At 42.8% G+C, this 21,210-nt stretch overlaps 1 protein-coding gene across 1 annotated transcript in view; it reads left to right on the forward strand.

Moving 5' to 3' along the window:
* The first annotated feature begins 6,092 nt into the window (after nt 1-6,092).
* Nucleotides 6,093-21,210, forward strand: part of dpep1 (dipeptidase 1) — a 68,952-nt gene continuing 53,834 nt past the window's right edge. Inside the window, exons 1-3 of the mRNA XM_060940884.1 lie at nt 6,093-6,208; nt 6,364-6,490; nt 16,417-16,549. Of these exons, the coding sequence (XP_060796867.1) occupies nt 6,093-6,208; nt 6,364-6,490; nt 16,417-16,549 (376 nt within the window). The remainder of the gene's footprint in view (nt 6,209-6,363; nt 6,491-16,416; nt 16,550-21,210) is intronic.

Consider the following 21,210-nt stretch of genomic DNA (forward strand, 5'->3'; position numbering starts at 1 on the left):
GCCTGTAGCATACCAGAGTAAATATGGCTGGACAGTTTTGTTATCCAGAACAAATATTTAGATGCAATTAAATGTTTTTCAACTTGTGTCCAGTCCACGTACTTTTGGCCATATAACAAATATTTAGATTTAATTAGATTTAGTAGGGATCTAGGGAATAAAACACAACCAGTGTTGTAGTCAAGTCACTAAACTTCGAGTCCGAGTCCAGTCTTGAGTCCCCAGTGTTCAAGTCCGAGTCAAGTCCAAGTCATTAAAAAAATTTCAAGTCAAGTCCGAGTCGTGTCCTCTATTGATCTGAGTCAAGTCTGAGAACAAGACTCCAACCACACCATTTGACGGTGATTGTTTTAGCGCTATTAACGTTAGTTTGTTGATGATGATGATGATGATGATGATAGTTTATTTCGAACATGTAAACAAACAATGAATAAATAAGCAGAAAACAAGAAAAGCAAAACAGCATTTGCAACAAGAACACATAAAAAGCCACTAAATTAGAAAATAAACCATAAATAATATAGGTAATAATAATATATCAAAATCAAAACAAAAGAAAACCAAACAAAAATACAAACAAGGACGCACTAAGCAGTTTTGAGTTTACATGTCCGAAAAGGAGTGGGCTGAAGTAAAAACTTATTTAATCCTACCTCTCTTCTTTATTCAATATAAATTGATTATTGAGCTTCCTTACACACACACACACACACACACACACACACACACACATATGCATATATATATATATATATATACACACACACACACACACACACACGCGCACATACACACACACACACACACACACACACCAACACACACATATATATATATATATATATATATATATATATATATATATATATATATATATATATATACACACACACACACACAGTGGAGCAAAAAAGTATTTAGTCAGCCACCAATTGTGCAAGTTTTCCCACTTAAAAAGATGAGAGAGGCCTGTAATTTTCATCATAGGTACATTTCAACTATGAGAGACAGAATGGGGGAAAGAATCCAGGAAATCACATTGTAGGATTTTTAATGAATTAATTGGTAAATTCTTTTTTGGACACCTTAGGTCACCTTAGGTCGGAGGTCAATGATCGACTTTGTAGTCGTGTCATCTGATCTCCGACCCTATGTCTTGGACACTCGGGTGAAGAGAGGGGCTGAGTTGTCAACTGATCACCACCTGGTGGTGAGTTGGATCCGCTGGCGGAGGAGGAAGCTGGACAGACCTGGCAGGCCCAAACGTATGGTGAGGGTCTGCTGGGAACGTCTGGCCGAGCACTCTGTTGGGGAGGTCTTTAACTCCCACCTCCGGGAGAGCTTTTCCCAGCTTCCGAGGGAGGCGGGGGACATTGAGTCTGAGTGGACCATGTTCTCTACCTCCATTGTGGACGCAGCTGTTCGGAGCTGTGGCCGCAAGGTCTCCGGTGCCTGTCGTGGCGGCAATCCCCGAACCCGGTGGTGGACACCGGAAGTAAGGGATGCCGTCAAGCTGAAGAAGGAGTCCTATCGGGCCATGTTGACCTCCGGGACTCCTGAGGCAGCCGACGGGTATCGGCAGGCCAGGCGTGCTGCAGCTCGGGCAGTTGCGGAGGCAAAAACTCGGAACTGGGAGGAGTTCGGGGAGGCCATGGAGAAGGACTATCGGTCAGCCTCGAAGAAATTCTGGCAAACCGTCCGGCGCCTCAGGAGGGGGAAGCAGTACTCTGCCAACACTGTTTACAGTGCGGGTGGGGAGCTGTTGACCTCGACTGGGGACATTGTCGGGCGGTGGAAGGAATACTTTGAGGATCTCCTCAATCCCACCGTCATGTCTTCCACTGAGGAGACTGAGGCTGATGACTCAGAGGTGGACTCGTCCATTACCCAAGCCGAAGTCACTGAGGTGGTTTGCAAGCTCCTCGGTGGCAAGGCACCGGGGGTGGATGAGATCCGCCCTGAGTATCTCAAGTCTCTGGATGTTGTGGGGCTGTCTTGGTTGACACGCCTCTGCAACATCGCGTGGCGGTCGGGGACAGTGCCTCTGGAGTGGCAGACTGGGGTGGTGGTCCCTCTTTTTAAGAAAGGGGACCGGAGAGTGTGCTCCAATTATAGGGGAATCACACTTCCCAGCCTCCCAGGGAAAGTTTACTCCAGGGTACTGGAGAGGAGAATTCGACCAATAGTCGAACCTCGGATCCAGGAGGAACAATGCGGTTTTCGTCCTGGTCGCGGAACACTGGACCAGCTCTATACCCTTCATAGGGTGCTCGAGGGTTCATGGGAGTTTGCCCAACCAGTCAACATGTGCTTTGTGGATCTGGAGAAGGCATTCGACCATGTCCCCCATGGTATTCTGTGGGGGGTGCTTCGGGAGTATGGGGTTCGGGGCTCTTTGCTAAGGGCTGTCCGGTCCCTGTACGAACGGAGCAGGAGTCTGGTTCGCATTGCCGGCAGTAAGTCAGACCTGTTCCCAGTGCATGTTGGACTCCATCAGGGCTGCCCTTTGTCACCGGTTCTGTTCATAATTTTTATGGACAGAATTTCTAGGCGCAGCCAGGGGCCGGAAGGAATCCTGTTTGGGAACCACAGGATTTCATCTCTGCTTTTTGCGGATGATGTTGTCCTGTTGGCTTCTTCAAACCAGGACCTTCAGCATGCACTGGGGCAGTTTGCAGTCGAGTGTGAAGCGGCTGGGATGAGAATCAGCACCTCCAAGTCCGAGGCCATGGTTCTCGACCGGAAAAGGGTGGCTTGCCCTCTCCAGGTTGGTGGAGAAGTCCTGCCTCAAGTGGAGGAGTTTAAGTATCTCGGGATCTTGTTCACGAGTGAGGGAAGGATGGAGCGTGAGATCGACAGGCGGATCAGTGCAGCCTCCGCAGTTATGCGGTCGCTTTACCAGTCCGTCGTGGTGAAGAAGGAGCTGAGCCAAAAGGCGAAGCTCTCAATTTACCGGTCGATCTACGTTCCGACTCTCACCTATGGTCATGAGCTTTGGGTAATGACAGAAAGAACAAGATCGCGGATACAAGCGGCTGAAATGAGTTTCCTTCGCAGGGTGGCTGGGCGCTCCCTTAGAGATAGGGTGAGAAGCACAGTCACTCGGGAGGAGCTCGGAGTAGAGCCGCTGCTCCTCCACATCGAGACGAACCAGCTGAGGTGGCTCGGGCATCTTTTTCGGATGCCTCCTGGACGCCTCCCTGGGGAGGTGTTCCAGGCATGTCCCCTCGGGAGGAGGCCCCGGGGAAGACCCAGGACACGCTGGAGGGACTATGTCTCTCGGCTGGCCTGGGAACACCTCGGTGTTCTTCCCGAGGAGCTGGCCGAGGTGTCTGGGGAAAGGGAAGTTTGGGCTTCCATGCTTAGACTGCTGCCTCTGCGACCCGGTCCTGGATAAGCGGAAGAAGACGAGACGAGACGAATTGGTAAATTCCTCTGTAAAATAAGTATTTGGTCACCTATGAACAAGCAAGATTTCTGGCTCTCACAGACCTGTAACAACTTCTTTAAGAGGCTCCTCTGTCCTCCACTCATTACCTGTATTAATGGAACCTGTTTGAACTCGTTATCAGTATAAAAGACACCTGTCCACAACCTCAAACAGTCACACTCCAAACTCCACTATGGCCAAGACCAAAGAGCTGTCAAAGGACACCAGAAACAAAATTGTAGACCTGCACCAGGCTGGGAAGACTGAATCTGCAATAGGTAAGCAGCTTGGTGTGAAGAAATCAACTGTGGGAGCAATTATTAGAAAATGGAAGACATACAAGACCACTGATAAGCTCCCTCGATCTGGGGCTCCATGCAAGATCTCACCCTGTGGGGTCAAAATGATCACAAGAACGGTGAGCAAAAATCCCAGAACCACACGGGGGGACCTAGTGAATGACCTGCAGAGAGCTGGGACCAAAGTAACCAAGGCTACCATCAGTAACACACTATGCCGCCAGGGACTCAAATCCTGCAGTGCCAGATGTGTCCCCCTGCTTAAGCCAGTACATGTCCAGGCCCATCTGAAGTTTGCTAGAGAGCATTTGGATGATCCAGAAGAGGATTGGGAGAATGTCATATGGTCAGATGAAACCAAAATAGAACTTTTTGGTAAAAACTCAACTTGTTGTGTTTGGAGGAGAAAGAATGCTGAGTTGCATCCAAAGAACACCATACCTACTGTGAAGCATGGGGATGGAAACATAATGCTTTGGGTCTGTTTTTCTGCAAAGGGACCAGGATGACTGATCCGTGTAAAGGAAAGAATGAATGGAGCCATGTATCATGAGATTTTGAGGGAAAACCTCCTTCCATCAGCAAGGGCATTGAAGATGAAACATGGCTGGGTCTTTCAGCATGACAATGATCCCAAACACACCGCCCGGGCAACGAAGGAGTGGCTTCGTAAGAAGCATTTCAAGGTCCTGGAGTGGCCTAGCCAGTCTCCAGATCTCAACCCCATAGAAAATCTTTGGAGGGAGTTGAAAGTCTGTGTTGCCCAGTGACAGCCCCAAAACATCACTGCTCTAGAGAAGATCTGCATGGAGGAATGGGCCAAAATACCAGCAACAGTGTGTGAAAACCTTGTGAGGACTTACAGAAAACGTTTGACCTCTGTCATTGCCAACAAAGGGTATATAACAAGGTATTGAGATGAACTTTTGTTATTGACCAAATACTTATTTTCCACCATAATTTGCAAATAAATTCTTTAAAAATCAGATAATGTGATTTTCTGGATTTTTTTTTTCTCATTTTGTCTCTCATAGTTGAGGTATAACTATGATGAAAATTACAGGCATCTCTCATCTTTTTAAGTGGGAGAACTTGCACAATTGGTGACTGATTAAATACTTTTTTGCCCCACTGTAGGTGTGGCAGGTCATAAAGGACCAGAAGTCGACTCAGATACTGTGGCACAAGACCATGTCAGTGCTTTATAGAGCAATAGTAGTATTTTATAATCAATGTGAAATTTGATTAGGAGCCACTGCAATGTGGATAATAACATATGGGTGATGTGGTTATATATTCTAGTTCTAATAAGGATTCTTGCTGCATTTTGGACTAACTGGAGCTCGTTCATGCACCTACTGGAACATTCAGACAGTAAGGCATTACAATAATCCAACCTACAGGTAACAAAGGCAGGAATTATTTTTTCTGCATCATGTAGTAGTGATATTGTATTTCTTTTCTTCGCTTAAATGAAATAAGACTATCCTTGTAATATTATCAATATGAGTTTCAAATGCAACACTGGAGTCAATGATCACTTCAAGGTCTTTTACTGCTACATGTGAAGAAACAGAAAGGCCAGCCAGAGTTACTATGTAATCAGAAAACTTACTTCTGGCTGCGCGTGGTCCTAGTACAAGTACTTCTGTCTTGTCAGAGTTAAGCAGAAGGAAGTGAATAAGCATCCAGTGTCTAATGTCCTTTACACATTCCTTAATATTATTAAGCTGGTGTCTCTCACCTGGCTTTGCTGAAACATACAACTATGTATCATCAGCATAACAGTGGAAGCTAATACCATGCATATGAATAATATTACCCAGAGGTAACATATATAAAATAAAAAGTAGTGGGCCTAAGACAGAACCTTGTGGAACACCAAACTTTACCATAGTATGCATAGAAAAGTTACCATTTGCTGAAACATTTTGAACCTGACTAAAGCAAATATGTATAACGCAATAGGTCTGAAGAGTCTGAAGCTTATTTCAATTACCTAGAGTTTAATGTTATTGTATTTAACATCTGAATAACATTATAAAGCATTGTATATCAAACATCAAGGATATGCACATTATATTGATATGGACTCTGCTCCAGCACACAATATTTTGTAATACATTTACTGCCTTTTTAACATTTGATAAAAAGATAAATGTTTGTTTATGGGGCAATTTGATAAGCATCTCAATTTAACATTTATGACTGTCATAGAAAATACACTTTACATATTAACCCAAAGACAAGGAAAGGCTTAAAATTACAACTCTGATATTGTCTTCATGTCCACAGCCTGTCTGTCCTAGACACAAACAGAGAGATTGGGAAAGCAGAGACAGGAGTAGGAGTATCTGGACAACATGAAGGGCATCAGGGATGTATGTTTAGTCCTCTTGATCTTTACTTTTACTTCCAGAGCAGACAAATACAAGGAGCAAGCACTAAGGCTAATGTCTGAGACGCCACTGATAGATGGGTAAGAAAAGCTCACCACCACTTCTCAACATTAGTAGATATTAATATATACCCAAGATGGACAAAATCAGATAATCCAAAGTCAAAAATGATGTATTTATGTTTATGGGCACTACCGTATAATATAATCCAAATGTATATTCTGACATCACACAGACACAATGATTTGCCATGGCAACTGAAGCGTCAGTTTAACAATCAGCTAAACACTGTGGACCTGCACACACTCAATTCAACGCACACCAACATCCCTAAAATCAAAGAGGGCCACTTAGCAGCACAGGTATGTGAATACTCATGTACAAAGGTGATAATAGTACTGCAGTTGTTATGCAAAGTTTTTATTTAGGCAGTTGCCACTACTTGTAATCCTCTAGTAAGTCTTGAAGTACAGCTTGAAACCCTTCTCTCAGTTTAACACTGAAAAGTATAAACCTTTACTTAGTGTGAAAATAAAAGTACAGGAAAGATTCAGAAAAGAAAAGGACATAAATGTTTCACCAAGAATGAACCAAGGAATATAGGAAAACATCAGCTAAGACCAGGGGTGGAAAGTAGCAAACTACAAGTACTCTAGTCACAGTATTTGGTTCTCTGTAACAGTACTGTTTTGAGTATACTTACATCATGGTTGTTGGGTTTTTTTTAATAAATAAAATATTCTACTTTGCTAGATTTAATTTTGATCATCATTATTATTCATTTTAAATAATTTAATCTGAGACTCAGTCAAAAATAAAGTCTATTGGAAGATTACACTTTAAAGGTGCCATAGAGTGGAACTGTATTTTTACCTTGGCGTAATTGAAAAAGGAGAATTCAGTAAATGGAACTGGCATATGATGAACCTCAAGCACTGTTGTCTCCTCCTTCAAGTGAACTGTGGGTGGTAGAAATGGGCAACTGGACTTGCTTGAAGATTCTTGAAAACGTTTCACCTCTCATCCGAAAGGCTTCCTCAGTTCTGTCTGACTAATAGGGAGTATATTTATCCTCTCCTGGATCAGAATCAGAATCAGAATTCTGATGACCAGCTCATCTAAGGTGTCATTGAGGCATCATGTTGGTGTGGATCACTGGAGGCTGGGTGTGAATGATGAGTCATTAGGGTGATCAAAGGATTGCCCGTTAGGGTGATCAATGGCAATCTGACTCTCTCTGTCCTCCTGTGAGTCACTGAAAACAGCTGGGTCCTGGCTTACACCCAGCCGTCTGGGAAGAGTGTCCAAGACCTCATTGTAGATGGTTGACAAATGATGTCTTAGACCCCCACCTCTGTTCAGTGATGGCCATTCCAGGTTGACAAAAATGGCTTCTTTAACTCCTCGCTCATACCAATGATCCTCTCTGGCTAAAATGCGTATGTTACAATCCTGAAATGAGTGTCCTTTGTTGTTAAGATGAATGTAGACAGCCGAGTCTGGCCAGGACTCGGCTGTCTACATTCATCTTAACAACCCTTGACCTTCCACATCCGTTCCAGCTGCTCTTTCAACCCTTGATACTTCTCAAGTTTCTCATGTTCCTTCTTCCTGATGTTGGCGTCAGCTGGGATCGCCACATCTATCACCACCACCCTCTTCTGCTCTTTGTCCACCACCACTATATCCGGTTGGTTAGCCAGGATCTGTTTGTCAGTCTGGAAGCTGAAGTCCCACAGAACCTTGGCCCTGTTGTTCTCAGCCACCTTCTGTGGTATGGCCCATTGGGACTTGGGTACTTCTATTCCATACTGGTTGCAGATGTTCCTGTATACTATCCCAGCCACTTGGTTGTGCCTCTCCATGTACGCTGATCCAGCTAGCATCTTACACCCTGCTACTATGTGCTGGACTGTTTCAGGGGCTTCTTTGCACAGTCTGCATCTTGGGTCTGATCTACTCTGGTAGATCCTGGCCTCTATGGCTCTTGTGCATATGGCCTGTTCTTGTGCTGCCATGATTAGTGCCTCTGTGCTGTCTGTCAGTCCTGCATTATCCAGCCACTGGTAGGATTTCTTGATATCAGTCACTTCCTCTATCTGACGGTGGTACATGCCATGTAGGGGTTTGTCCCTCCAGGTTGTCTGTTCCTCCTCCTCCTCTGCGCTCTCATCAGGGTTCTGCTGCCTGAGACATTCACTTAGCAGTTCATCCTTTGGGGCCATCTTTCTGATGTATTCTCGGATTTTCGATGTTTCATCCTGGACCATGGTCTTGATGCTCACTAGCCCTCGGCCTCCCTCTTTCCACTTAGTGTATAGTCTCTGGGTGCTGGACTTGGGGTGGAACCCTCCATGCATGGTGAGGAGCTTTCTAGTCTTGATATCTGTGGCTTCTATCTCCTCCTTTGGCCAGTTTATGATACCAGCGGGGTATCTGATGACTGGTAGTGCATACATGTTGATGGCTCGGACCTTGTTCTTACCATTCAGCTGACTTTTCAGGACCTGCCTTACTCTCTGGAGGTATTTGGCTGTGGTTGACTTCCTTGTGGCCTCTTCATGGTTTCCATTAGCCTGTGGGATGCCAAGGTACTTGTAGCTGTCTTGGATATCACCTAAGTTGCCCTCTGGTAGGTCAATCCCCTCAGTCCGGATCATCTTGCCTCTCGTTGAGACCATCCAGCCACACTTGTCCAATCCGAATGACATCCCTATGTCATCACTGTAGATCCAGGTGGTGTGGATCAGTGAGTCTATTTCTCGCTCGTTCCTGGCATACAGCTTGATGTCATCCATGTAGAGCAGGTGGCTGATTGTTGCCCCACTACGGAATCGGTACCCGTAGCCGCTCTTTGTGATGATCCGACTGAGGGGGTTCAGGCCTATGCAGAACAGCAGTGGTGATAGCGCATCTCCTTGGTATATGCCACACTTGATGTTGACTTGGGCAATGGGTTTTGAGTTGACCTCTAGGGTTGTCTTCCACATTTCCACTGAGTTCTGGATGAAGGTCCTTAGGTTCCTGTTGATCTTATACAGTTCCAGACATTCCAGTATCCATGTGTGTGGCATTGAGTCGTAGGCTTTCTTGTAGTCAATCCAGGCAGTGCACAGGTTGGTCTGTCTCTTCTTACAGTCTTGGGCGACTGTTCTATCGACCAGTAGCTGGTGCTTGGCTCCTCTGGTGTTACTGCCAATCCCTTTCTGTGCCTCGCTCATGTATTGAGCCACATGCTTACTCATTTTTGCCGCAATGATGCCTAACAGGGCCTTCCATGTTGTGCAGAGACAGGTAATTGGCCGGTAGTTGGATGGGATGGGTCCCTTCTGGGGGTCCTTCATGATTAGGACTGTCCTGCCTTGGGTTAGCCATTCTGGGTGGGTCTCATCCCTCAGCAGCTGGTTCATCTGTGCTGCTAGGCGTTCATGGAGTGCAGTTAGCTTCTTCAGCCAGTACGTATGGATCATATCGGGGCCTGGTGCTGTCCAGCTCTTCATCTTTGACACTCTTTCTTGGATGTCTGCCATTGAGATGGTTACTGGTTCTTGTTCTGGGAGGTTGCTGTGGTCAGCTCTTAGGTCCACTAACCATTGGGCATCGGTGTTGTGTGATGCCTTTCTTTCCCATATGTCTTTCCAGTATTTTTCCACCTCAGCTCTTGGTGGGTCTGATGGGTTGTTGTTCCCCTGCCACTGAGAGTACACCTTGGCTGGTTCAGTGGAGAACAGCTTGTTTATTCTCCTGGCCTCTCCCTCCTTGGTGTAGCTCTTCAACCAGGTGGCCAGCTGTTAGTCGCTGTTTGGCAGTTTCGAGTGCCTCTGGTATGGAGAGTGAGTTGTACTTCCTGGGTGCCCCTTTATTCATCATGTTCCCTTTCTGTAGTTCAGCTAGCTGGCTAACTTCTCTCCGTGCTGCCTTTATCTTGGCCTCTAATTGTCTCTTCCATGGTGTTTGTTATGTCCCGAGCCCACCTTGTGTCCAAGCATCTCCATGATTACTGTTGCTGTACTGTGTATCAGCTTGTTGGTCTCAGTGATGGTTCTTGTGGAGATTGTCTTCAGAGCAGCATTCACATCTACTAGTAGATCTTCTGAAGGTACTTGGCAACTCAGCTTTGGTATTCGTCAGGGGCTCCAGGTTTCCAGTTGGGTCACGATCTTCCTTCTCAGGTCAGCAGCTCTTGTGTTGAGGCTGTTAGCTGTTGGGGCCTGGATGATGATGACGACATCTCCCCGCTGACCTATCTTCCTGGCTCCCCCTTGCCGTAGCATCGTTGTTGTATTTCATTAATCTCTAGTTGTGATAGTAGATTTCGATTACGGATGTTGGAACACTTTCTTTGTTAGCCTTGATTGTGGGTTTCGAAGTATCCAATGGTCCCACATTCGCTGCATGTATCCCCTCTCTCCAGGGAATCCGTATTTTCTGTCCTCGTCCATCGATGTCTTGTTCCAGTAGCCCATTTCTCATCAGTTTGCCCTGGTTCCCTAGCAACTGACGCAGACCTTGTTGACCCGGGCAACGTCTGAGCCGGTATGACTCTATCAGTTATGTCTTCACTCATTCCTGAGGTAGGCTGATATATAATGAGGAGTTTTGCTGGATGATGTTTTGCCCCGACCGGGATTCGAACCCCGATCTCCCACGTCGTAGTCAGTGAGCATTACCACTGTACTATCCAGCTGATATATATATATATATATATATATATATATATCAGAATCAGAAACACTTTTATTGCCAGGTGTGCGAACACACACAAGAAATTTGACTCCGGTACCACTTAGCTTTCATAGTACAACACAGATAAAAGCGTACACACAAAATGAACAAACAAACAAAACACAGGAATGGTGCAATAGTAGGGAATAATAGGAAATACAGAGAGAGAGTATAACTGCAGTGATCTTCAGGGGAAGATTGTTGCTCCAGCAACGACCTTGAGGCAGTGCTGGCTGGGAGAGCCGAAGATAAGATTGGAATTTGCTTAGGCTTGAAACGGGTAGACATGGCAGCTTTATGGGGCTTTGAAAAGCTGTCACCGTTTTCTGATTTCCTCGATACACCAGGGCAATGCCTAGTCCAATCAGCAAAAGTCCTGTGATCATGGTTCTGAATAGGTAAATATCCTCAATGTCCTCCACAGAAAGACCCGCCAGGCACATGACACGATACGACACTACACTTCTCCCAAGCGTCCATCGTATATCCAGCTGCGAACATTCTGGCAGGACAGGCTGGTTCCCCCGAACCCAGGCTTCTCATCGAGAAGATTGTGTCAATTGCGTGAAGAGACCAGTTTATCAAATCCATGAATTTCAAATCCAACAATGCAGAAAAAAAATAATGGGTTTATATATATACAACCCCGATTCCAAAAAAGTTGGGACAAAGTACAAATTGTAAATAAAAACGGAATGCAATAATTTACAAATCTCAAAAACTGATATTGTATTCACAATAGAACATAGACAACATATCAAATGTTGAAAGTGAGACATTTTGAAATGTCATGCCAAATACTGGCTCATTTGAAATTTCATGACAGCAACACATCTCAAAAAAGTTGGGACAGGGGCAATAAGAGGCTAGAAAAGTTAAAGGTACAAAAAAGGAACAGCTGGAGGACCAAATTGCAACTCATTAGGTCAATTGGCAATAGGTCATTAACATGACTGGGTATAAAAAGAGCATCTTGGAGTGGCAGTGGCTCTCAGAAGTAAAGATGGGAAGAGGATCACCAATCCCCCTAATTCTGCGCCAACAAATAGTGGAGCAATATCAGAAAGGAGTTCGACAGTGTAAAATTGCAAAGAGTTTGAACATATCATCATCTACAGTGCATAATATCATCAAAAGATTCAGAGAATCTGGAAGAATCTCTGTGCGTAAGGGTCAAGGCCGGAAAACCATACTGGGTGCCCGTGATCTTCGGGCTCTTAGACGGCACTGCATCACATACAGACATGCTTCTGTATTGGAAATCACAAAATGGGCTAAGGAATATTTCCAGAGAACATTATCTGTGAACACAATTCACCGTGCCATCCGCCATTGCCAGCTAAAACTCTATAGTTCAAAGAAGAAGCCGTATCTAAACATGATCCAGAAGCGCAGACGTCTTCTCTGGGCCAAGGCTCATTTAAAATGGACCGTGGCAAAGTGGAAAACTGTTCTGTGGTCAGACGAATCAAAATTTGAAGTTCTTTATGGAAATCAGGGACACCGTGTCATTCGGACTAAAGAGGAGAAGGACGACCCAAGTTGTTATCAGCACTCAGTTCAGAAGCCTGCATCTCTGATGGTATGGGGTTGCATTAGTGCATGTGGCATGGGCAGCTTACACATCTGGAAAGACACCATCAATGCTGAAAGGTATATCCAGGTTCTAGAGCAACATATGCTCCCAACCAGACGACGTCTCTTTCAAGGAAGACCTTGCATTTTCCAACATGGCAATGCCAAACCACATACTGCATCAATTACAGCGTCATGGCTGCGTAGAAGAAGGGTCTGGGTACTGAACTGGCCAGCTTGCAGTCCAGATCTTTCACCCATAGAAAACATTTGGCGCATCATTAAACAGAAGATACGACAAAAAAGACCTAAGACAGTTGAGCAACTGGAATCCTACATGAGACAAGAATGGGTTAACATTCCTATCCCTAAACTTGAGCAACTTGTCTCCTCAGTCCCCAGACGTTTACAGACTGTTGTAAAGAGAAAAGGGGATGTCTCACAGTGGTAAACATGGCCTTGTCCCAACTTTTTTGAGATGTGTTGTTGTCATGAAATTTAAAATCACCTAATTTTTCTCTTTAAATGATACATTTTCTCAGTTTAAACATTTGATATGTCATCTATGTTCTATTCTGAATAAAATATGGAATTTTGAAACTTCCACATCATTGCATTCTGTTTTTATTTATAATTTGTACTTTGTCCCAACTTTTTTGGAATCGGGGTTGTATATATATATCTCATTATATCTAGCCGCTTTATCCTTCTACAGGGTCGCAGGCAAGCTGGAGCCTATCCCAGCTGACTACGGGCGAAAGGCAGGGTACACCCTGGACAAGTCGCCAGGTCATCACAGGGCTGACACATAGACACAGACAACCATTCACACCTACGGTCAATTTAGAGTCACCAGTTAACCTAACCTGCATGTCTTTGGACTGTGGGGGAAACCAGAGGAAACCCACGCGGACAACATGCAAACTCCACACAGAAAGGCCCTCGCCAGCCCCAGGGCTCGAACCCAGGACCTTCTTGCTGTGAGGCGACAGCGCTAACCACTACACCACTGTGCCATATATATATATATATATATATATATATATATATATATATAGGTCCATAAATATTTGGACAGAGACAACATTTTTCTAATTTTGGTTCTGTAGATTACCACAACGAATTTTGAACAAAACAATTCAGATGCAGTTGAAGTTCAGACTTTCAGCTTTAATTCAGTGGGTTGAACAAAATTATTGCATAATGAGGAACTAAAGCATTTTTTAAACACAATCCCTTCATTTCAGGGGCTCAAAAGTAATTGGACAAATTAAATAATTGTAAATAAAATGTTCATTTCTAATACTTGGTTGAAAACCCTTCGTTGGCAATGACTGCCTGAAGTCTTGAACTCATGGACATCACCAGATGCTGTGTTTCCTCCTTTTTAATGCTCTGCCAGGCCTTTACTGCAGTGGTTTTCAGTTGCTGTTTGTTTGTGGGCCTTTCTGTCTGAAGGTTAGTCTTTAACTAGTGAAATGCATGCTCAATTGGGTTGAGATCAGGCAACTGACTTGGCCATTCAAGAATATTCCACTTCTTTGCTTTAAAAACTCCTGGGTTGCTTTGGCTTTATGTTTTGGGTCATTGTCTATCTGCATTATGAAATGCCGACCAATCAGTTTGGCTGCATTTGGCTGGATTTGAGCACACAGTATGTCTCTGAATACCTCAGAATTCATCTGGCTGCTTCTGTCTTGTGTCACATCATCAATAAACACTAGTGACCCAGTACCACTGGCAGCCATGCATGCCCAAGCCATCACACTGACTCCGCCGTGTTTTACAGATGATGTGGTATGCTTTGGATCATGAGCTGTACCACGCCTTTGCCATACTTTTTTCTTTCCATCATTCTGGTAGAGGTTGATCTTGGTTTCATCTGTCCAAAGAATGTTCTTCCAGAACCGTGCTGGCTTTTTTAGATGTTTTTTAGCAAAGTCCAATCTAGCCTTTTTATTCTTGAGGCTTATGAGTGGCTTGCACTGTGCAGTGAACCCTCTGTATTTACTTTCATGCAGCCTTCTCTTTATGGTAGATTTGGATATTGATTCGCCTACCTCCTGGAGAGCGTTGTTCACTTGGTTGGTTGTTGTGAAGGGGTTTCTCTTCACCATGGAAATTATTCTGCGATCATCCACCACTGTTGTCTTCTGTGGGCGTCCAGGTCTTTTTGCACTGATGAGTTCACCAGTGCTTTCTTTCTTTCTCAGGATGTACCAAACTGTAGATTTTGCCACTCCTAATATTGTAGCAATTTCTCGGATGGGTTTTTTTCTGTTTTCGCAGCTTAAGGATGTCTTGGTTCACCTGCATGGAGAGCTCCTTTGACCGCATGTTTTCTTCACAGCAAAATCTTCCAAATGCAAGCACCACACCTCAAATCAACTCCAGGCCTTTTATCTGCTTAATTGAGAATGACATAACGAAGGAATTGCCCACACCTGCCCATGAAATAGCCTTTGAGTCAATTGTCCAATTACTTTTGGTCCCTTTAAAAACAGGGTGGCACATGTTAAGGAGCTGAAATCCCTAAACCCTTCATCCAATTTTAATGTGGATACCCTCAAATGAAAGCTGAAAGTCTAGACTTTATGTCCATGTCCATTATATAACTATAACTTGAATACTTGAATATGTTTCAGTAAACAGGTAAAAAAAAACAAAATTTGTGTCAGTATCCAAATATATATGGACCTAACTATATATATATAATATAAACCCATTATGACTACTGACAGGTGAAGTGAATAATCAGAATCAGAAGCACTTTATTGCCAGGTACAGTATGTTACACACACGAGGAATTTGACTCTGGTTCGACTTAGCTTTCATAGTACAGACAGAAAGAAAGTATAGAGAAAAAAAACTGATCTGAATAACACTGATTATCTCATTACAGTGGCAGCTGTCAAGTGGTGGGATATATTAGGCAGCAAGAGAACAGTCAATTCTTGAAGTTGATGTGTTGGAAGCAGGAAAAATGGCAAGCATAAGGATCTGAGAGACTTTGACACAGGCCAAATTATGATGGCTAGATAACTGGGTCTAAGCATCTCCAAAATGGCACATCTTGTGGGGTGTTCCTGGTATGCAGTGGTTAGTACTTACCAAAAGTGATCCAAGGAAGGGCAACCAGTGAACCAACGGACGGATCATGGGTGCTAAAGGCTCACTGATACGCATGGGGCACGAAGACTAGCCCATATGGTCCAATCCCACAGAAGAGCTACTGTAGTACAAACTCCTGAAAAAGTTGGCTAAATGCTGGCTAAAACAGAAAGGTGTCAGCCTTGAAAGTTGTCGAAGTCACTTGGATCCTTACACTTGCCCATTTTTCCTGCTTCCAACACATGAACTTCAAAAACTGACTGTTCTCTTTTTATATGCCATTCTTGAAGACTACTTTTACTGAAGTGAATTCTTACTACAATAGTACAGTAGCACTATTTTTACTCAAGCTCATACGTTCTGAACACTTTCCACCACTGGCTAAAGCTAACTAACAATAGCTTTATTCATTATCTCTGACATGTTAGCATGTCGCCCTGTGATGACCTGGCGACTTGTCCAGGGTGTACCCCGCCTTTCACCCGTAGTCAGCTGGGATAGGCTCCAGCTTGCCTGCGACCCTGTAGAACAGGATAAAGCAGCTAGAGATAATGAGATGAGATGAGATGTTAGCATGTCAGCATGATAAAAAGTGATAATATAAACTAGCTGAATGCTAATAAAACTTGATAGTAGATTACAGGTGGTCATTCGGTTTCATTTTTAGGTCTCTGATTCTAGCAAATTACCTTAATGCTTTACAAATATAGGATGAAAGGGATGTTTAGTGAGTAGAAAGTAGAGGTCAAAAACTCAAGGACATATACTTTAAAAAATATATAAGTGCTGTAATTGTACTGTGTTGTTGTACTTCCCACTTCTGCATGTATACTTGTGCAAATATATGCATACATATGTATCTGTTCTTGCTCTGCAGTTCTGGGCTGCATATGCCCCATGTGCCGCTCAGTACAAAGATGCAGTTAGACACACCTTGGAGCAGATTGATATTATTCACAGAATGTGCAACAAATATCCTGAAGAGTTCATGTTTGCTGTCAGCAGTCAAGGTAGCATAACATTCCCCTCCCAAACATTGAATCACTGTTTCCATATTTTATCAGAACCATGTTTTGCAGTTAGACACACTTTGGAACAGATTGATATTATTCACAGAATGTGCAACAAATATCCTGAGGAGTTCATATTTGCTGGCCAGTGTTGTTTTCGTTAACGATGACGATGATGAAATGATTTCGTTAACGCATCTTTTTTTCATGACTAAAACGAGACAGTGACGAGCTAAACATAACTCTTTGATCATGAAAATATGACGAGACGTATCTGTTGTTTTCGTTGACGAGACGAGATGAAAATGTTAGTGGGTTGGCTATAGGACTATCAAAATGCAGGCGTTTCCTCCAACGGCGCGTGCAACGGCGCGTGCGCAAGCAAGAGCGTGCACGCGAAACATTAATGTCTGCATCGTGCATATGATGGAGTGCGTGAGGGCGAGCGAGAGAGACTGCGTGTGTGCCTGTTCATGTAGCGCATGCTAGACAAAGAGCATCCTGATTGGTTTACAGACATCCAAACTCATTTCAGGAAGGTGTCGTGACGCATGACTTTTTTCCCATCAGCGGGGGGTGGGGTGGTGGTGGTGGTGGTGTCACGACACCTCCCTGAAATGAGTTTGGATGTCTGTAAACCAATCACGATGCTCTTTGTCTACCATGCGCTACATGAACAGGCACACATGCAGTCTCTCTCGCGCTCCCTCCGTCATATGCGCACATTCTAAGATGCACGATGCAGACATTAATGTTTCGCGTTCACGCTCTTGCTCTAGATTCCAGGAGATATCCAATTTGCGGGCATCAGGGAGCCACTATCAATATGCAGGAGACTCCCGGAACTTCCGGGAGACTTGGGATGTCTGCACTAGACAGTGTTTATGTAGAGAGCATACACACTTCAATCAATCAATCAATCAATCAATCAATCAATCAATCAATCAATCAATCAATCTTTTATTTCAATTACATATAAACATATAATAGGCTACACGAGTCTGCAAATAGTGCACTGCTAATCAAAACAGACTCATGTTTACAAAGAAAAAAATATTTATATGAATTAATATAATACTTACATATGTATGAAAAAGATAATAAAACATACTTGACAAATTAACAACTATTTGGTAACAAAGAGAAAAAGAGGAGACAATACTTGTTATTCGATATAAAGGTACAGTAATATATCATTCAATAACATCGAAAAATATATATATATATATATATATATATATAGAGAGGCATACTTGTCATACTGATAATAATAATTCATGCATGGTATTAAATAATATTTAAAGTTAAAACTAAGATATATATATATATATATATATATATATATATATATATATATATATATATATATATATATATATATATATATAAGTTATGTAGAAAGAACGAGTTTGGAGATGTCAACATCATATCCATATCTACTTAAATCAGAAAAAAGGTGGTGTCTGATTTTTTTCTTGAACGACAATTTAGATGAAGATCTTATAGAAGTTGGAATCTGGTTCCATACCCTAACACCAACACGGGAGAATGAGTTCTTTTGTAGATTTGTACGAGAATACTGAGTATATAAGTTCTTGGAGTAAGATGACCTAGTGTTATAAGAATGGATACTAGAAATAGAAGAAAATTATTTACAAATGTTTGAGTGTGCATTTTGATTAACAACGTCATACATTAATTTAGAAATACATTCATAAAAAAGATGATTTACTGGTAAAATATTGGTTTTGGGGCGGCACGGTGGTGTAGTGGTTAGCGCTGTCGCCTCACAGCAAGAAGGTCTGGGTTCGAGCCCCGTGGCCGGTGAGGGCCTTTCTGTGTGGAGTTTGCATGTTCTCCCCGTGTCCGTGTGGGTTTCCTCCGGGTGCTCCGGTTTCCCCCACAGTCCAAAGACATGCAGGTTAGGTTAACTGGTGACTCTAAATTGAGCGTAGGTGTGAATGTGAGTGTGAATGGTTGTCTGTGTCTATGTGTCAGCCCTGTGATGACCTGGCGACTTGTCCAGGGTGTACCCCGCCTTTCGCCCGTAGTCAGCTGGGATAGGCTCCAGCTTGCCTGCGACCCTGTAGAACAGGATAAAGCGGCTAGAGATAATGAGATGAGATATTGGTTTTGGAAAACAATGGAAGGGCACTTTCTCTATTATCAACAAAATGGATTAATCTTAAAGCTCTTTTTTGTAGGATTAATACTTTATTTATATGAGTTTTACAAGCCTGTCCCCAAGAACTAAGACCATATGTTAAATAAGTCAAGTCAAGTCAACTTTATTGTCAAATATGCTATACATTTTCGACATACAGCACAGATGAAATATCAGTACTCTCTGACCCATGGTGCAAACAGGCAATGCAATAAATAAAATAGAATAATTGAAAAAAACAAACAATATAAACACTGTAGATAGGAACTAGACATAGACTAAACACTCAAACAATATAAACAGTATAAATAAACAGTATAAACACTAGATAAGAACAAGACATAGACTAAACACTCAGACAATATAAACAGTGTAAACACGAGATAAGAACTACACACAGACTAAACAGACAATATAAACAGTATAAACACTCTAGATATGAACTAGACGTAGACTGAACACTCATATATATATATACACACACACACACACACACACACACACACACATCAGAGAGTGATATAATGTCATAAGGGTATGTAGTGGAATAAAATGTCTAAGCTTGGCCAAAAGGCTGACAACCTTGCTTATTTTGTTGCAAATAAAATCAATATGAGGCTTCCAAGAAAGATTGTCATCGATTATTAAACCCAAATATTTGACATACATTTTACATTCAAGTGAAACAAGTTTGTTTTGAGACACTGTTTTGAGAGTATGTTATGCACAACCTGTCAACCTTGATTACAATTTCCTATCTCTGTATTGGCCTAATTTAATGTTTTAAAGTAATATTTTTTTGACTAAAATGAATGACTAAAACTGGACTAAAACTCTTTTAATTTTTGTCAACTAAAACTAGACCAAAACTATCAAGGATGGAATTGACTAAAATGTGACTAAAACTAATAAGCATTTCGTCCAAAAGACTAAGACTAAAACTAAATCAAAAATGGCTGCCAAAAACAGAGGTGGAAAAACTGGACTGACAAAGTAAAAGTCCTGCTTAGGTTTTCCTTCTGCCTGTGCTCTCAACACAGGTGATTTCACCAATTAGCTCATCAACCTGGCTTCGAGGATGTGGTAATTAGGATCAGCTGGTTCATTGAATTGTCTGGAGCAAAAATGGGGCAGGGTTTTTACTTTTTTCACCCAGGTTTTTCCACCTCTGGCCAAAAACAACACTGTTGCTGGCAACAGTCAAGGTAGCATAACATTCCCCTCCCAAACATTGAATCACTGTTTCCATATTATATCAGAACCATATTTTGCAGTTAGACACATCTTGGAACAGGTTGATATTATTCACAGAATGTGCAACAAATATCCTGAGGAGTTCATGTTTGCTGGCAGCAGTCAAGGTCGCATAACATTCCCCTCCCAAACACTGAAACACTGTTTCCATGTTTTACCAGAACTAGAGGTCTGCGCGGGTCGGATTTTTCAGTCCCGCTCCCGCCCGTGCCCGCATTGTGCAGTCCCACTCCCACCCGCGCTCGCAAAGAATTATGATTTTCAGTCCCGCTCCCTCCCGCGCCCACAAAAAAATTATGATTTTCAGTCCCGCTCCTGCCCGCGCCTGCCATATTTTGTCCCGCTCCCTCCCGCAAATCCCGCATGATGCAGACATTCGCGTTATTTCTCAGGAAAGTTCTTGTCTTGACACAGCATGATGGGGCCCCACCCCGGCCCCCCTTTTTTGAGTGGATTTGAGCATACATATCTATAGCTCACGTTTGTTATTGTTTACCTTATTTCTGAATTCAGCATGTAGTATCTCTAATAATAATAATTAGTGCTGTCAAACGATTAAAATATTTAATCACAAATTTTATCACATGAGAAACCATTGTAATTCTCTGATCAGCATAAAAAAGTGAATGGGCTTACTTTGTACCAATGGTTTTTTTTTTTATTGTAAAGCAGCGCTAGTAAAAGAAATTAATTGATTTCTTGCTTGCGTTAGTCTACAACTTTAATCAGAGAGACATGTTACACAGTGACGGTAGGCTTGACAATGCTATCCCAGAAATGCTTCCTGTAATATGCAAATTTGGCCGCCTGTGATTGGACAGCCAAATTTGCATATTACAGGAAGGATTTCTGGGATAGCATTGAGTCAAGCCTACCGTCACTGTGTAACCTGTCTCTCTGGTTAAAGTTGTAGACTAACGCAACAAGTAAATCAATTCACTCATGGTTTTCTTGCTAGTTGGGCGCGAACTGCGAGTTATTAGAGTGATCAATGGCAAGTTTAAGATGCTATTTCTCACTCAATCCGGCAATGAGACTTTCTCTGCAAATTTAGGCATTTTAAAATGTTTTTATTAATGCCAAATAAAATATCCAGCACAAATTATATATGATAGACATAAATTAATAATTTATAAATTTTATTTCAAGCACGTCTTTAGTTAGGGGGACTGCAGCTTATCACCGCTCCCACCCGCGCCGCATATGTGCACTCCCGCTCCCGCCCGCAATGAGCTTTCAAAAT

The sequence above is a fragment of the Neoarius graeffei genome, chromosome 15, assembly GCF_027579695.1.
Source record: "Neoarius graeffei isolate fNeoGra1 chromosome 15, fNeoGra1.pri, whole genome shotgun sequence".
Lineage (NCBI taxonomy): Eukaryota > Metazoa > Chordata > Actinopteri > Siluriformes > Ariidae > Neoarius > Neoarius graeffei.